The sequence below is a fragment of the Seriola lalandi genome, unplaced genomic scaffold, assembly GCF_002814215.2.
Source record: "Seriola lalandi dorsalis isolate HSWRI2012SDOR001 ecotype SW California unplaced genomic scaffold, Sedor1 jcf7180002054744, whole genome shotgun sequence".
NCBI lineage: Eukaryota > Metazoa > Chordata > Actinopteri > Carangiformes > Carangidae > Seriola > Seriola lalandi.
In genome coordinates this window covers 181,919-197,550 of record NW_019525297.1, presented here as the reverse complement: position 1 = coordinate 197,550, position 15,632 = coordinate 181,919, and the positions used below count along the sequence as shown (strand labels likewise).

Below are 15,632 nucleotides of genomic sequence, written 5' to 3'. Positions count from 1 at the left end.
GAAAAACAAACAATTATTTTCACTATTAACACATGTGACATTCGTTTTCATTAATAATAAACTGATACGATGTACAAAATGTCAGCAAACGGCAAAACTGAGGGTTAATAGGGACCCAACAACAAAGTTTTGCAGCAGGGCCCCTTAGGAGGTTAATCCAGCCATGTCTGGTGGATAAAATATGCAATGAAGACACTGTTGTTTCTAAATTATCTACATAGTTCTTAGCAGTCTTTTAGAGTGAATGCTACTTATCAACCAAGGTACGATGATATACTTACTAATATTGGCCAATGAACGGTTTTATTATTTATTGTTAATTAACGGAAAAAATAACTGACAGATTAATGAAACTAGTTCATCCTTAGTTGCAGTTGCAGCCCTAAATATAACCCATTTATGACGTTTTTAAGTGTTTAACTCACCTTCCTGTGTGTTTTTTGTTGAAAAGTTTCATTAATTCACATTACAAAGTTAATATATTGTAAACTAAATGTTTAGGTCGTTTTATTGAAATCTACAGGAGCCATAAAAAAAACTACATCCTGTTTCCACGGAAACACAAGGACCCGGAAGTCGTTCCGATTCCGCGGGTCTTTTGGGACAACACAGCTCCGCACAACACAGAGTGCAGAAATGGCGGGTAAGTGGCTAAATGCTTCATTCCTTAACGGTCCTGTCTTCGTTTTAATCAGTTTTCACCAATAAACGGACATTACTCCTGCTTTAAGCCCACTGGAGTTGTAAATCGCCATGTGCTAGGTTCAAAACATAGCGAGCTAAGCTAGCTAACGTTACATTGCAAACACAGCATTGAGGGCCTGCCTGCTAACGACAGAAGCTATCATGCTGTCATTATATGCAATGTGTTTGTGTATTTATGTAACGCTTTGACTTCAAGTTGAGTGTGTATTTTTAATGTGTGGACCGATATTTGTGTCCGTTTTGGAGCGTTTTCCCACACGACATGTTAACTTACTGTGCACAGCTAATGTAACCTCACCTAAAAGAAGCTCCTGACTGTCTCACATTTTGAGCACGTTTATTAGGTCATTTTGACAGATATTTCGGCTTCAGAGAATGATATACTAAATTTTGTATATTCCCACTCGTAGCTCATCCTCACAAAGCAGCTGAAAATCCTCAAAACAGGGTGTATACTGTGAAATTCACTTAATCAAAGACACCTCTATTTCCTCTATGTTGCTCCATGGGGAGCACAGATGGGGCTAATGTAAGTACAAGTTGGGGTTAAGGACGTTATAGAATCTATAAGCATAGTGTTTGGCTAGCTTGGGGTGCTTGTGTTTTCTCCTGCATGTTTCTAATGATAGTAGAGCTGCATTGATTAGTCAATGAATCAATCAGTCCAATGCCAAAAAATTAAGCAGCAAGTATTTTGACAGTCAATTAATAATTTCTGGTGTATTTTCCAGTAAAAATACGAGACATTAAATGGTACCATTTGCTGTTTTTCTTTGTTTAATATTGTTGTAAACTGAATGTTGAATTTTAGAATGCTGATCACACAAAACCTAAAACAGTAAGATGGACGTTTTTTTATATTTTCTGAGATTCCATAGACAAAACGGTTCGAAAAACAGCAGATTAATTGATAACATCAAGAATGAGGGTAATCTTCTCTAGCAAAGCCATTTCCACTGCTATTTAAATCAGGTTGGATCTTCACTGTGGTATAAATAATTTCTTATATTAAAGGCTTGACTGCCAGAAAATGTGTCTTCAACAAGTGTCAGCTGTGTCTTTAGCATTGTTTTGATTTCAGAATCTAGACATGGCTATATGTCTTGATGCTATTACCTTTTAGGATGATGTCCAGCTAGCAAAGGATTACATTGCCTTAAGCTGCTGCTGAAATTGAAGTGATTGTTGAAAAGGAATAACTTGAGTTGGTAAGAATGTACCACTGGTATTGTGTAGCAAGAAACAGATTAGCGGTTAATTCATTATCATTTTAATCTGTTGATTGTTATACAGGAGTAATTGTTATGTCTATAAAACTTTACAAAAAAATATATTTTTTAAAATGCCTGGTATAATTTGTCTTGTTTTGTCTGACCAGCTGTCCAAAATTTAAAGATGGTCACTTTGCCATTATGTATGAAAAAGAAAAGCATCAAATCCTCACATTTGAGAAGTTGGAACCAGCAAAAGTTGGCAATTTTACTTTAAATTTGATTATCAAAATAGCTACAGTTTATTTTTCTGTTGATTGACTAATTGATTTATTGACTAGTCGTTGCAGCTGTACTTGAGATAAAATGGAGAAGTAGACAATGGGTCAAAACTAACTGAACAACTAATGATGAATAAACTATGGTCTGTCCTCAGGAGTGAATACCATGGAGAAAAAACTGGCTGAATACAAGTGTGACACCAATGAAGCTATATGCTTGAAGCTTGGTATGTTTACTTTTTTCTTTGTTTTATGTCTTGTAAATGTATATGGTGATATAGATATATGTCCATGGTAGCATTTCGTTTGCTTTAATTAATTGAACCCCAAATTGTTTTCCTCTCAGTTCGCTTTCCAGAGGATGTTGATGATGATGGCACTACATTCCACCCCGAGTACAGCCACCAAATATTTGGAGACGAGTGAGTTTTTTTTTTTTTTTTTTTGGTCATCATTACTTGTTATAATGATACAGAAACAATCACATACCCCTGTGCAAAAAAGTTATTTAGCCACATAGCATGCATTCTCTTCAGCAATGCTAGCTCACTTTACATTCATACAAATATTATATTCATTCTTGTGAGCTGCCAGGTGTAACCAGTATAATCATCAGCCTTTTAGCTCATTTGCTGGAACAACGTCATCTAATGTGTTTTGCTCAAGACCACCTTGAATATAGTTTTTGAATGTGTTCAAGTTCAGCTGAAAAGAGTCCTTTGGCACTGTTCACACTTAAAACTAAAATGTGTCAAGGATAGCTAAGCAAGGCTAACCCTAACTAACTTTGTCCGACACTTGTCTATACTAAATAGTTTTAATCTTGTCAATTGAATTGTCAACGAATGTCGGAATCTGTCAGAGAAAAAAAAAATCAAAATGAACATCCCTATTCCATCTATATAATTGTATTTGCAGAAAACTGTGCCATAATATCTGTAGTCCTCAGAGTAGGCCTGTCAACACTACAGGTTTTCTGTTTTCACATACAGAAGAGTGACCAACTCTTGGAAAACTAACAAAGTGTTTTAGTAAGGTGTTTTTCCACCTTGCACCTCCAAAACAGCTTCACTGCTTCCTTGTCCTCGATTCTCTTAAGTCTCTGAACTCTACTGAAGGGATGAACAACATCTGACAAAAGATTCTCTCATTCCAACATCAACCATAGGTGTTCAGTTGTGTTGAGATCTGGAGACTGTGAAGGCCATTAGTAATGGGTTGATAAAGCTTGTTGAAGCGCTGAGGCTTTCAAGCCAACTGTGTTTAAAATGTTCACTTGGAGCATGTATGTATATATATGTATATGTGTGTGTGTGTATGTATGTATGTATGTATATATGTCTCCACAAGCTCCTTTGTAACTTAGTTGTGAACATTTTAAATGGTAACTGAATGTGGTGGTAAGAGAGCCCCTGTTCCCTGTATGGAAGCATCTGCATTTGTTATGATTGCACTCATTTATTCAGGGTTTACTTTAATTTGTCAGCCATCTGTATGTTTCAGTCGTCTCATGATTTATTCATATGTTGTATTTTCATATTTTTTCTGAGGCCTCAATAACAAATCTGACTTAGTACTTTATTTTATTACCAATATGTAATACTTTCTCATAGTCTTTCCTGATAGAGGTCATGATGTGAAGTTTGGTGTGTCAAATACACAAGGGGCCATTGCATGTGAATGTGAAAAGTAGCCTGTCTTGCATGTTATTTTAGCCTCACAAAAAGCTGTCCTAATGTGGTACACAAGAGCGCCACTGCTATTGATCCTGAGCAAGACTAAATTATTGGCAGTGACACCTGTGTCTGTGTGTAGGCTTACAGCAGGCTGTCGTTCTGCTCTAAATTGCATTTCCAAATTAGTCAAAACTAGGATTGGTTATTTTTGCACTTGCTGCAATCAGCTCAAAGGGAACTCAGTAATTGGGGCATTAATTATTTCAGCAAGTGTAATTGCTAGTAAAGCTCAATCACACAGTTGCATAATGATGAAATCTATTTCGCTATAAACTGCCAGTGAACTAATGGTGATAGAAACAATGCAACACAGTGAAATGGCCAGACCTACAATAAACATTTATCATCCACTCCAGTTATATATTTAAATTTTTCATTGAATAAGAATAATCAAATGTTTTTTTTGTGCCCCCTTAATATGAATTCATACTAGACTGCAAATTACATAAATTGGCTTCTTTATTGTTTTCCCTTTGCAAGTCACTGTCTTAGTTTTAAAAATGTGTCATTTAACAAGGGCTTTTAATGATTTCAATCGCTTTGTCTGCAGTGAGGTTGCTTTCGGATACAAAGGTCTTCAGATACAGCTGTTCTACACTGCTGGAAACCTGAGCACCCTCTTCAAAGTGAAATACTCCTCAAAAGTTACTGAGACGTTCGATTGTGTGGAGGTAGGACATGCATTGCTTTATTCTTACAATTTAGAAGCTGTAGCGCTTTTCAGTGTGACTATTAGTACCGTTGCAAGATCACTGCTTTCTTTGCTTGTTTGTCATTTTCTAGTGTTATTTTGAGAGTGATTGGTAACTATCCTGTGCTGATTGTTTATCATCAGTCTACCAGTATGAAGACATGCACAAACATCAAGGTGTTGTGAAAATATCCTGCCTCCTGCTGAAATATTGTTTTTTATAATAGTTTCTACATTAAGCTTTAAAGAGGAGGTATTATGGAAAACAAGAATTGTCTTGTAGTGATGTATTTTAAGTGATATTGAATCAGGAAATCATAACACTGGTACCAAATGAGTTGTTGAGGTGATCATTTTTCATCTTTGAAACAAGCCATACTTAATCGCCTCTCTGTGTGATGTCACAACTAGAAAACTAATGATTTTTTAGTTAAAGTCAAAATAGGTGACTCACACCAATCCTTAAAGTCAAGTCAAGCATGTAAAAGCTAAAGACCAAGATATTTTACTCAGGAGTTGGCTGGGAAAACTAAAGCGTAACAATGAGTGAATGTTGGATTTTCATTCATCCAGTGGCTGATAACAGGAATCCAGTGGGAGGTTGATGTTGTAACAACAATCAGGGGGAATATACAAGACTCAGAATACTGTGAGATCAATAATTAAAGATAAGTAGAAAAAATATTGCACAGCTGTAGTTTGTCTCAAGCATGCTGTCTGTTCGAGGAAGACATCGGTGATTAGGGCTATCATTAGGTCTGTGGACTTTCTGAACAGGCTACAGGGTACAATGGCAGAAAGAGAGAATTAGACAGTTGTTTCAGAGTGGAAGATGGCTCTATGGTCTGAGACCTGAATTGAGCTTTTTGGATAGCATACTAAAAATGTTAAATTTGGTATAAGCCAAACACTACACATCAGCAGAAACACACCAACCCCTAAAGCTAATACAGGATAATATAACCTTGCAATAAATCCTACCCTCACGAAGGTTATAGTGTTCAGTTTTTGTGGAAACTGTTTTAGGGAGGTGTCACTTCAACTGGATGTCTCCAGTTTGGAGGCTGCAGTTTGTGGTGGTGTTGAATTGTATTGCATTATGACAAGAAGTTTTTCTAATATTTTGTCCACAACTATTGTATCATTGATAATACACTAAATCTTAGAATATCCACATCCTGTAGATCACTGCCAAAACAGCCTACTTACCTCCACTGCCATTCACCATTGAAAACATTTTATATATTATTGGTAATCTGAAGAAAACAAAAACACTTCTGATGTATTTTTAGTGTAGTTGAGAAAATATTAGTTTTTGATACCCATAGTTGCGTATAATTTGTCTTTTTTGAAAAACTAACAGCAGGCAATGGCAAAAGTGAAAATTGCAAGGATTAAGTTTTATTTATCAAACATGTTGAAAATCTGTAACAACACATCACAATACGGAACAATAGATGCCCTTGTTAATCTGAAGTTTAGTGTATCAAACTGTAACTTTGATAGACAAACACTTGAATCTTCACTGGGTGGTTGCCTCCATAATTGTAAGACAAAGGGACTATGCGATCAATTATTTTTTAAGTGGGGTAGATAGACCTCTTTTGTGTTTATTATGTGGCAGTTTCTTGTTTCTTCACTTACTGAAGTAACACAGAGCCTCTCTGGGTGGTGACATTATTCCTGTAAGAAATCTCCAGTTTTGTTAGAGTAAATCTCATCCCAACATGGCCTCCTGTGTCAGTACACTAATCCTACTCCTCCCTGTCGGAAGACAAGGGTTTTAAGCTGTTTTGTCCGTGGAGTCTAACATGAGACATTGATTTTCAGAGGTTTGTGTGATTGAATCAGCAGGAGGAGTAATGTGACACGGTTGGATATCTTGTATATACATTTCCAGGAGGGAATTGCTGTTCAAGCCATTGACAATCAAAATCTTTGCAGGTGAATATCTTGATTGATTTTCAATAGGTTTAGATTTAGTTTTATTAAACAGAGACACAGAATTTACTTAATGATTACTTTATTAATTAATCAGCCAGATAATGACTCAACAGTTAGTTTCAGTATTCCTCTGAGAGTAGCATTGCTTAGCATGTACAACTTTCTGCCTTTCAGTAATTGCCAGACCTAAGAATTTACATATCAACAGCGAGTATTTGGACAAAAACGGACAGTAAAGCGAAATACTTGTCCTGTTTTCTCCTTCTCCGAGACTTCACAAAAGGCCACTGGCAGCTTTGAATATTTCCTCAAGTCGTCAATGCAGTAAATGTGCAGAATGAGTACAAGAATTAGCCAGGGCCCCCATTGAGGTCAGATGATTCAACTCTGGGACATCTGTCCTGTCTGGAGACCGCAGGGGGGCCCATACTGGACAATGTGGACTTCAACTGGTGGTAGTGGGAGCAGTGGTGTAACCTATGATCTCAATAGGATTTGGTGTTTCTGCTGATGCTCTCAAATTATGAATAACCCCATGTAACAGTGATGGTTCCTTCACATAACAGTGATGAGCATCACATCACTTTCATCTTTGGCAACTCCCACCAAAAAAAAAAAAGAAATACCATGGCAACCAATTCACAGTTTTTAAAAGTAAAGAAAGCCATTAGACTTTTAGAGAATGTAGTTTGAAGCTGATATTCAAACTGAAACGTGATGGCTGGCTTCCTGTCTCTGTGTGCCACTACTTAGTGTTCAGCGTTGACCCCTGAGTGTTCACCTTGTTAAGGGTTTGAGTGCAGCTGGTGTAGAGGTAGAGAGTGAGGGGAGCAGCAGAGTTCAGGCTGCATCTGAAGAGTGTTTGTCTCTGAGTGCATGTGGACGTACGGGGTGCGGTGCAGCTGGTGACAGAAGAGAGCAGGAGACGAGGGGAGGCAGAGATGGAGTTTATGCAGCTGCCACGTTGATATAAGACTCTCATCAAAAATCACCTTCTCCCCTTTAAATCAGCCAAAAAACACGTACTACTGCACTTCTCACGGAAAATGCTCATTTTGGTGCCAGACTCTTTGTGCACATGGACCGCAAACTGGAGGATACTCCTTAATGCGTATAGTGGTTATATGTGGATGTGTAAACATGCTTTAACTTAAACATCTTAAATTAATACTGCACAAAAATTATACACATGAGATTAACTGTGAATCTATAATGTAGTATAGTCTTTGGAGTAGATTAAAGAGATGAAATAACAACAACAACAACACAACAAATTAGATAGTTTGTACTCCCTTTGTGCTTATTGTTAGAAATCAAAGACATTAACAAAATGTTCTAAAGGTAGATTGTTAAGTTATATTCATGCCAAACTAAGGCATCTATTCTGGAAGGCTGTGCAATTTAGTGTCTAGTATGTAGGAGAGTGCCTAGAATAAAGGGACTTGTTTGTCCATGGCCTTTTAAGTATGCTCCTTGTTCCTTAGAAATGTGGCTGAACAATTACAATGGTTAAGAGGCATTCAGCTGCAGGTGCATTACTTCCAGTTAGATATTAGCTGATGTCTGAAAGCGGGGAATTAGCAGTATGTTGTATTAGCCTTTTGTAGTGCATTTTGCTCAGACCTTCTTCATTTCCCAGTTTTCAATGCTGAGCAGCAAGGGTCTCTGTGCCGACATAATGCCCATCACACATGTAAATGGTGTGAAAGGGCTGCTTAGCAAAGTGTTCTCATGTCAATCCTTGTGGAAATGGATACAATGCAAACATTACAGCTGAACTAACCACACGTTGCACTGAGTAAAAAGTCCAAGGGTAGGGCCTCTTTGTCTCCGAGGCTCTTTGAAAACGCAGGGGCAAATTCATTTGATTGGGTTCACTTGGCAGGATTAGAGGAGAGGCCTCTATTATGGATGCCCAAAGGTTTGTTAAGTTGAGATCAATTCATAAGATTTTATTTCCCAGTGAGAAGCATAAATGCGTTTATTGTGGCAACTTCATCACATATTCATGGCTTAACATAAGTAGTAAATGTACTGATTTAAGTGGTCTTTTCACCGGGGAGGGTGCTGCTGTGGTCTCTGCTCAGCTGACAGTTTTAATTGCCTAATGGTTTTCTTTTCGTTGGCACAAAACATGTATGCTTCCAGTTTTATTTTATGGGTTACTTTGCACTTTGTTTTGCTGACTTTCCTAATTTAAGAACAGTCATTTCTGTCAACAACAAATCTGTGTGTACAACACAAAGTATCTATACATTTTTTAATTTGTTTGATATAAAGCACAGGTCACATTTATGGAAATATGTCTCACAAACATAAACTAGATTGTCCTTTATCAACCTGATCTATTTGTTGCATCACTAAATTCATACACTTTGTGTTATCCAGCCTGATGATGTTGAGGGGAAAATCCGGGAAATTGTTCCTGCTGGGTTCACCTGCAACACTGATGACTTCATCTCACTGCTGGAGAAGGAGGCCAATTTCAAGCCCTTCGGCACCCTGCTTCACACATACACGGTCCACAGCGAGGAGGCAGGAGAACTCACATACCAGATCCACAAGGTATGAAAGTCATTTACCGCGCCACTTAAGCAATCCAGAAGCCTTTTAGATTTCATTATCAGTTTTTAATTTTTTGTAGTGGTTGGTAATCAGATGGCAGGGACGAGATTTAACTCTAAACCATCTCAAACATTTGTTTTTGCTGTATTACCCCCCAGGCTGATATCACCTGTTCGGGATTCCAAGAGTACCACGAGCGCCTGCAGACCTTCCTCATGTGGTTCATTGAGACTGCCAGTTTCATCGATGCAGACGACGATCGTTGGGACTTCTTTCTTGTGTGAGTGCCCTCCTTAATTGACATCAAACCCCCCACCACCACCTCTCTTGCACCCACCCCTACGCTAAAGCCTTTATTGTGTCATTGAAAAACAAAGCCCCCCTTTGAGGCGCTTGTGACCAATTACCAGGCCAGTTTGATTATATTTCCCCCGTAGGAGAATTGTTGATCAGGCAAGAGCTTCCTTTGTGCCAAAAGCCCTTTTCAGATTTTTCAGGGGCAAGAGCTGAATTGAATACTGTTGTCTTTTGAAACACTGAACAATGTCTTAACAGTAAAAAGAGCCTCTGCCAGTGTTTTCTTTACCCTGGCACCTATTAATACTGACAATGGGGAAAATGGACTGAAGTGATTTTGAGGAGCTCAGTCCCTCCTCCAACCCCTTCTCTTCCTCTAAGTTGTAGTACTCCAATTAAGTGCATAATGTATTCAGGTTGTAGCAGGTGTACCAATCGGGGCCTGGCTGCTCTAACATGCTGACGTTGGGGGGTGAAGGGTGGGCACGAGAACAGAGAGGCTAAAATGGTCACTGGATGGGAGTGTGCCTGTAATTGACCTGTTTGCATTTGTGTTTTATCTGCAGATTTGAAAAGTACAATAAAGATGGGGAGACTCTCTACGCAACTGTTGGTTACATGACAGTTTATAATTACTACGTGTACCCAGACAAAACCCGACCACGTGTAAGGTAATTGCCAGGGCAGCACGTGCCTTCCTATTCTTTTGTATGAAAAAGGAGTGGAAAATTATACATTTCTTTATCCTCTTCCCAAAGAGCCCAAATTACTGGCTTATATAGCCAACCATTCAACCAGAGTTTGTTTCATCACCAAACCAGGGTGATTTGTATGTGAAAACAACTTTATAGATAAGCTTTTGATGTGATTTGATTTGTTGTATTGATGGATCAGTATAACATTCTATTATTTCCTGCTTTCAATCAGACTTTCTGTTAATGCTCAGAATAACTACTCAGTTCCCTTAAATTTGTTTTGTGAGTGGTTTTGAGCAAAGCTGTTTCCTCACTGGTTTTATGTTTGCATCTCTTTCTGCACTTTAACAAATCAGCCAAATGTTGGTCCTGCCTCCGTTCCAAGGAGAGGGTCACGGAGCTCAGCTTCTGGAGGCGGTTCACAGATTTTATTGCAGCTTGCCCAAAGTACAAGACATCACAGGTGAGCATCTGATTTAAAAAAGAAAAAAGAACGAAAAAAAAAAAGCCATTTACTGTGTTGAAGAAGGCGTGGATAAACATTTAATCTAAAATCCTTGTGTCATTTACGAGCAGTTTAAATGATTTTTCTCTGCAGTTGGTGGATCCAGGGGGTTAGTTAATTTGGAGGGCTGGCATGTATACCAGAATGTGCTGAGGCTCTATTGAAACTAGTTGGATCGAAATAGTTGCTTTTCATAGAGACAGAGGATGAATACTAAAGAGGCATCCCAGCTCTTTTCCTTTCAGAGAGGAATCCTTTTCAAGAAAGAACTTTAAAATTTAGCAGTTGAATAGGCAGAAGGTTCACAGTTCATCTGGACTTGAGTAATATTTTTTTCACTGTTGTCTACAACAACGTCTCAGATAACTTATCGAAAATGTGTTGAAAAGATTTGAAATGTGTTTTTTGTAGGAATAAAAATCCCTTACATGCTCACACACATGTATGCACACATACCACAATATCAACAATAACATGTACTGAATCACATATGTGTCATGTAAGAGAGCATCACTGTTAACTCATTTTAGTTGTATTATGATGCTTGTTTGCAGCTGAAGACCCTTCTGAGAACTATGTGAAGCTGAGAGACTACGTGCTGGTCAAACTTTGTCAAGGCCTCCCGTCCTTCGCTGTCGACAAGCTGCACCTCGGCTTCTCAGCTGACATGATCAAAGAGGCGCAAGACAAGTTGAAAATCAACAAGGTGCTGCATGAGGCTGTGCCTGATGATTCTTTTAACAATTAATCTGTTTTCGATAAATAGTTGAGTCTATAAAATGGTGGAAGAAAACCTATCATTATTTCCAGAGCTCAAGGTGCCGTCTTAATATTGCGTGTTATGTTTGACCAGCAGTCCAAAACCCCCAGATATTCATTGAACAGTGATTAAGAAACAGAGCATCAAATCTTCACATTTAAGAAGTTGGTACCTGCAGATTTTTGCTTGATAAATGAATTGAATGGTTGATCATTATTGTCAATTGAGTGGCAGTTCCAGCATCAATACCCCAGCTTTAGAGTCTCACAGTATGGATGAGTGTAAAGGTAGCTGACCATAAGGGCTACAAAATGAAAACTTGAATGTTTAACATTTTAACGAGGTCTGTAACAGGTAGCATAGTTCACTATTTCACTGACTGTACTATATTATATATAGGTAGCCTTTTTATATACTACAATAACCACATCATCCAGATCTAATTATTACTTATTTTAAAACAGAAGTTAGTTTTTTTCCTCTTTTGTGTACCATTTTACTTTCACACTGAGATTAATTCACCCCTTGTCATTTGGTAAAATAAGAATTTGCAGTATTCCCATGTTTATCAACTCTGTTTGCTGCTTTGCCTTTAATTCTTTTTGATCCCGTGTTGGTTCATTTAGTGTGGAATCTGTGATGTAAGTGGACAAAGTGTTGGCTTTACTTCAGAAAACTTTGCTCTTTTAGGCACAGATACATAGAGGCCTGATTTATCATATGCCCTGAATAGTTTGACTTCCTGTAGACATTGTGCTGGGAAGCGTGTTACGTTCTGTTTTGGCAAAAACATTATATAATATGTAATCATATACAATATCAATCACATGAAAAATCATTTTAATTATGTTTTTCTTACCTTTCATCTATAGAAACATGCAAGGCGAGTGTATGAAATTCTACGCCTGAGAGCAACAGACATGAGTGATGAAGAAAAAGCAAGAGAGTACCGTTTGGAGGTAAAGAAGAGGCTGTTTGGACCATACAGGGTGAGATTTTAATCATCACAGGTTCAGTGCGGTGTACTTGTCAGTGTGGAGAGGTTCAAAGAGTGCATGCAGACTAAGAGATTTCCTGATACATTCAAATAAATCTGAATGTCAACTTGTTTATGTTGCTGTCAAACAAGAATGCTGTGTGAAGTCTTCTACCTTTTATTAGCATAACATTACAGCTGTTCGGTGTAGGAAGCAAAATGGCTCAGGTAGAGCATACACTTGATTGGCTTACAGTGCTGTATTGTGACCGTTTATTATGCTACCTTCTTAAAACAGCAGAAAAATTGATCTTTAGTCCCATGAAAATTGATAGATTATTAGTGCCATATTGTTACAGCCACAATAGAACGCACCAGGCATCTGTGGTTTTGCTGCTGCTAGAGCTTTTTTCTATTCAGACACAAGTCATTAGTCAGGATTTGCATTTCTTTGGGAAAAATAATTTTCATGAAAGTGTGAAGCACTTTTTCAAAAAGCTGCTACTATTCAGAGTTCTGTAGTGTAACTGCTTTTTGCACTTCATCAGGAAAACTGCAATTTTATCAAATTTTATCGCTTTTTGTTATTTTCTCATGTTGTTCTGGACAAGTTTTCTTTCATTTTCAAAGATGTAGTGTAGCGTAAGCCTGGTGAACAGAATATCATAAGCTTATATGATTCTGTTTCACAAGGCTTGACAGTGGGAAATACTAGCTCGATCTGTGTACACCAGAATAAGACCCTACATCCTGTTTGCTTGTGACATTTTGTATTTTAGCTGCTCAGTGAGACTTTGCATGCCAGCCATTAGAGAATTTGCTGTCAGCAGGGTAACCACATGTCTCAAAAAAGGCAGAATCTGACATGGAAAAGACCTGTGTGGTGAAGAGGGAAGTAGGAATTCTTTGGGAGAGTGGCAAGGAAAGATCTGGTGGCCAGATGCAGACCGTTTTTCCTTCCCTGAGGAGATTTAGTGTGTAGTTAGTTGAATGGCAGAGGCCGCTGCTCTGTGGATGTGAAGGAGATTATACATTTCTGCTCTTTCCCCCAATTCCCCACTGACCATGTCTGCATGCATATGCATGCAAGCAGGAGATTGCACTGGACTGAATGTGAGTGTGTACTTGTCTGTCCATGTCCAGAACATTTAAGCTCTCTGATTTCACCACACTGTCACTGTCTACGAAGACATACTTAGGGTATATAAATTGTAATTTGTTCATTTATTCATTCATTAATTGTCAATAAATAAGTTATTAATGATTTAAATATCAGTGATAAGATATTCATAACATGTGCCAGGTACACCGCCTGATCTATACCCTCATCTTGCTTAACATGATTAAATTTTTATTTCACTCTTTGATTCATAATTCAGGAAGACCCTTTAATGGACTAGACCAAAACCTACAATGAGTCCTAACAAGTATTGCCTATGTAGCTAAAGCCTGATGTAGCTTACTCCTCTGTGCCACAGACCTTAATTGTCCAAAAACTTTTTTAAAACACATCAATGAATAACACCGTTGCACTGACTGGCATGTTCCTTCATTAGTTGCTAAAATTTCCCACCACTTATTGTAAATTACCAGGTTTACAGTATATGCCATTTTGGAAATAAACAAACCATTTTAATAACTTCATTGATGTATATTTGTGATGTTTATGTTGTGCAGAAGAATCAGAGGGAGCTGACAAAGATGAGGAAGTGCCTGCGGCCGGAGGAGCTGGTGTCCCACATGGGTCAGATGGACACTCAGACGCAGCACGAGGAGCTGGAGAAGAGTTATCAGGTTGTCGTGGAGGACTACAGGAGAATCATTGAGAGGCTTGCAACACAGGCCTGATGAGACTGTGAGATACTGCTGGCCTGGAGCCCACCCTCTCAACATACAGGTGGTCTGCCCTGTCTGTACAAAGCCCACATCATCACAGACTTTAGCTGCAACCGAAAGGAAACTCTCCTGATTTGACAAAATCACTGTTTTAATTCAAGAGTGTTACAAATGTGTAGTAACTGGTGTAGCAGTGATAGGTTGCAATGGAAAATGCCTGTCTGTTTCCCAGCTGATGTTGATACAGTAGAGGAGAATAGTGCAGCTGGAGGGTGAGACTTCCTGTTTGTCTCAACATGTTTAATCACATCGTGTGAGATTAAGTGACATGTAATATTTCATGGGTGATAGGAGGTCCCTGCTTCTTCTCCATCATAGACATTTTTTAAAGATCTTTTGTCAAAACAGTTCCCAATGTGTTTTGAAGCACTTCATACTGAAAATTAAAAACTGGTTTTGTATATTGCTCAAATGGAGTGATTCTTATTGTAGAGAAGAAAATAAAACTGAGCAATGCTTGTTTTTTGACATTTAGGATTTCATTCATTTTGAGATCATACATTCTATGTGTATTTAATATGTATTTAAAACAATACTCCGAGATTATAAAAAAAAAAAAAAAGACAACAGAAAAAAAGTATTAGCAGTAAACCACAATGTAAACATAAATGGCCGTCATGGCTCTTACACCCACAAGAGCTTCACAATGGACAGTTGAAAACAAAACTAAGAGTTTGCAGTCATGCTTGCAGCTTGCTGACTTCCTTACAATAGGCGCGTTTCCATCATCCTGCTTAATTTGCAATTTGATACTGCAAACTTAAAAACAAGTAAGGGAAACGTGAATATAAAAAAAACCCCTCAAATGTTGCAAAAAAATGTATATGCTTGCAAGAGGTGGTTTTGCAGACTTATTGACAAAGCAACATTTTGCAAAATTTGATATGAAAACACCCTTTTTGCCTTCAAGTTGTGGTGCCCGCCCTATCGTGCCTTAAGGAGCCAGAGAGGCAGACTGCCTGAAATCTGACGTCACATTTAATTGGAATGACGCTGTATTGCAGGAGGAGAAAAACTGGCTTTATCATTATTACGTCACTCAGTGGAAACTGACCATTGGCAGTTGAGTTTTGTCAACTTTTCTAAAACAATTGCTTCTATTTTGCATAAAACTGCAATATAAACCAGGCTAATGATAATGCTGGCATGTCGTAGGCAGGCTTATGTTTACCATCTTATATTAGCATATTAGCATGCTAATGTTTTGCTAACTAGCACAACGTATAGAGCTGAGGCTGTCATAAACTAAAGGATTGAAGAATAATGGATAGTTTGGAAATTTTGACTAGATAGCACTAAATGGAAAGGTCTGGAGTTCAGTGTTTGCTTTTTCTCTGGGAATCATGAATGTCCAATAATTGTTGGGATTT

General features: G+C 38.1%; 1 protein-coding gene across 2 annotated transcripts; it reads left to right on the top strand.

Annotated features, from left to right (window-relative positions):
- The first annotated feature begins 529 nt into the window (after positions 1-529).
- On the top strand, positions 530-14,732 carry hat1 (histone acetyltransferase 1). 2 transcript variants are annotated; one of them, XM_023424583.2, is made up of 11 exons: positions 530-643; positions 2,353-2,424; positions 2,544-2,619; positions 4,484-4,604; positions 8,957-9,133; positions 9,292-9,413; positions 9,997-10,101; positions 10,482-10,588; positions 11,185-11,336; positions 12,263-12,379; positions 14,044-14,732. In XM_023424583.2, the coding sequence occupies exons 1-11, from the start codon at positions 637-639 to the stop codon at positions 14,212-14,214; spliced, it is 1,227 nt and encodes a 408-aa protein (XP_023280351.1). In that variant the 5' UTR covers positions 530-636; the 3' UTR covers positions 14,215-14,732. The 2 variants fall into 2 exon arrangements, with proteins under 2 accessions (XP_023280351.1, XP_023280352.1); XM_023424584.2 differs by lacking the exon at positions 530-643 and adding an exon at positions 1,153-1,234.
- Positions 14,733-15,632: the final 900 nt, after the last annotated feature.

What these genes read in the sequence shown, in the direction of transcription:
- hat1 (XM_023424583.2), top strand. An exon ending in CGTTGGGACTTCTTTCTTGT is followed by an intron (nt 9,414 to 9,996) that starts GTGAGTGCCCTC and finishes TTTTATCTGCAG; the next exon opens with ATTTGAAAAGTACAATAAAG. An exon ending in CAAAGTACAAGACATCACAG is followed by an intron (nt 10,589 to 11,184) that starts GTGAGCATCTGA and finishes GCTTGTTTGCAG; the next exon opens with CTGAAGACCCTTCTGAGAAC.